Source organism: Monoraphidium neglectum (assembly GCF_000611645.1).
Source record: "Monoraphidium neglectum strain SAG 48.87 unplaced genomic scaffold scaffold00295, whole genome shotgun sequence".
In the NCBI taxonomy this organism is placed as follows: Eukaryota; Viridiplantae; Chlorophyta; class Chlorophyceae; order Sphaeropleales; family Selenastraceae; genus Monoraphidium; species Monoraphidium neglectum.
In genome coordinates, this window is record NW_014013333.1 from 1 (window position 1) to 1867 (window position 1867).

Consider the following 1867-nt stretch of genomic DNA (forward strand, 5'->3'; position numbering starts at 1 on the left):
CACACACACACACACACACACACACACACACACACACACACACACACACACACACCATCCCAACTACCCAACCCCTCTCCCCCACAACGAAGGCATCGACAAGCAGCTGCTGCTGCTGGCCAAGGGCTCCGACCTCAAGAAGGACTCCAAGGTATTCAAGGCATTCAGGGAGGCGGCCGTAGACCTCAAGGGTGAGCGGGGGCCGGGCCTTTTCTGGGCCTGCAGGACCTCGAACATGACCACAACGGCAGGCAAGGTCGCCCATCCTGTGCAGCAACCCGTGGTCGCTGGCTCCCGGCCGGCCCGCCCCGTGATTGCCGCTCGGAAGCGGGCGGCCGGCGGAGCTTCGCGTTTGGGCGCGCCGGCGGAGCTCCGAGGTTGCTGCGGCCTGCTGTCTGCTACATGCTGACCGCAGGGGGCGAGGGTTGGGCACCGCTCGGAGCACTGACGCAGGCTGAGGGCCTGTGATGCGCGGGCCTCAGGCTCGGGCTCCTGGAACTCCACTGCAGCCGCCGCCAGCTGTCTCGGCCCTGCACATCATAGAACCTCTCACTCGCACACACTCACACGTACACACACCCTTCTCTCCCCCAGGCAAGGCCGTGTTTGTGACCGTGGACCTTGAGGGCAGCGCCAAGGAGCCCGTGGTCAACTTCTTCGGCATCAAGGAGGGCGACGCCCCCGTGGTGGTCGGCTTTGATATGGGCGGCAACAAGAAGTACAAGTTCGCCGATGACATCAGGTGGGTGTCTTGTGTGTGTGTGTGCGTGTGTGTGTGTGTGATGGTGGGCGGGTGCACATGAGTGAGGTGTGGTACCCGGGCAGTGCGGCGATCTGTCGCGCACAGCGAGTGGGCGGCAGGGCACTGCAACGGCGCCAGCTTGCGGCCTCATTTCGATGGCCCCTTTGGCGCCCTACTCCCGTCCAGCTCCCGAAACACATTGTTTCACTCAAACGGCCGTCCCTGTTGCGCGTGTCTTTCCTCTCTCGCCCTGTCATCTTTCCTTTGTACATGCAAACCATCACAACACACACACACACCTTTCCCTCCCCCAAACCATGCGCCCACCCTCAGCGCCAAGCACCTCAAGAAGTTCACCCAGGACCTCCTGGACGGCAAGCTCACCCCCGAGTTCAAGAGCGCCGCCATCCCCGACGAGCCCCTGGACGGCGGCGTCACGGTGGGCATGGCTGGGGCTGGCAGGACTGGGCGGGGCCGGGCTGGCTGGTCGGCCGGGGCGTGCACCGGCTTGCATTCGCTGCCGTGTCAGCCTACGTATACCGCAACGCCAACTGCCCCCGCAAGTGCATTTTCACCTTAAACCCCATGCCCAATCCCATCTTAACCCTTGGACCCGGCCCATTTCCACCCGCTCTCCCCTCACACCATTGAACTCAATGTGGCCACACCATGAACTCAATGTGGCCTAATCCCGCACCGCACCCAAACCCCGCTCTCCTCGCCCCCAGGTTGTTGTGGGGAAAAACTTTGACGCGATCGTGAAGGACGAGTCCAAGGACGTGCTGCTGGAGGTGTACGCACCCTGGTGCGGCCACTGCAAGTCGCTGGAGCCCATCTACAAGAAGCTCGCCAAGAGGTTCTCAAAGGTGTGGTCCAGGGGGGGCTGGGCGGCCCGCTAGGACGATACGTGTTGCTGGATATTGTGCGGTTGCATGTTGACGAGCCCCGTGCGCAAGTGGGTGTGTGAGGGACTGTGCATGAGCCGTCATACTTTTGCGGTCGCATCCAATTCGCATCGTTGCTGCTGCCAGCTCCCCTCCCCCGGCTGCCTCTCACTTTCAACCACAACCCCTCCCAACCCCAAACACACATGCACACAACCCCTTCACACGCACGCACACGCAT

At 62.6% G+C, this 1867-nt stretch overlaps 1 protein-coding gene across 1 annotated transcript; it reads left to right on the plus strand.

Annotated features, from left to right (window-relative positions):
- Positions 1–235: 235 nt before the first annotated feature.
- Positions 236–1641, plus strand: MNEG_2572 (prolyl 4-hydroxylase, beta polypeptide; the record flags this gene model as incomplete). Its single annotated transcript, XM_014048945.1, has 4 exons — positions 236–377; positions 595–742; positions 1076–1181; positions 1471–1641. 4 exons carry the CDS (start codon positions 236–238, stop codon positions 1639–1641), a joined length of 567 nt encoding a protein of 188 aa, XP_013904399.1.
- Positions 1642–1867: the final 226 nt, after the last annotated feature.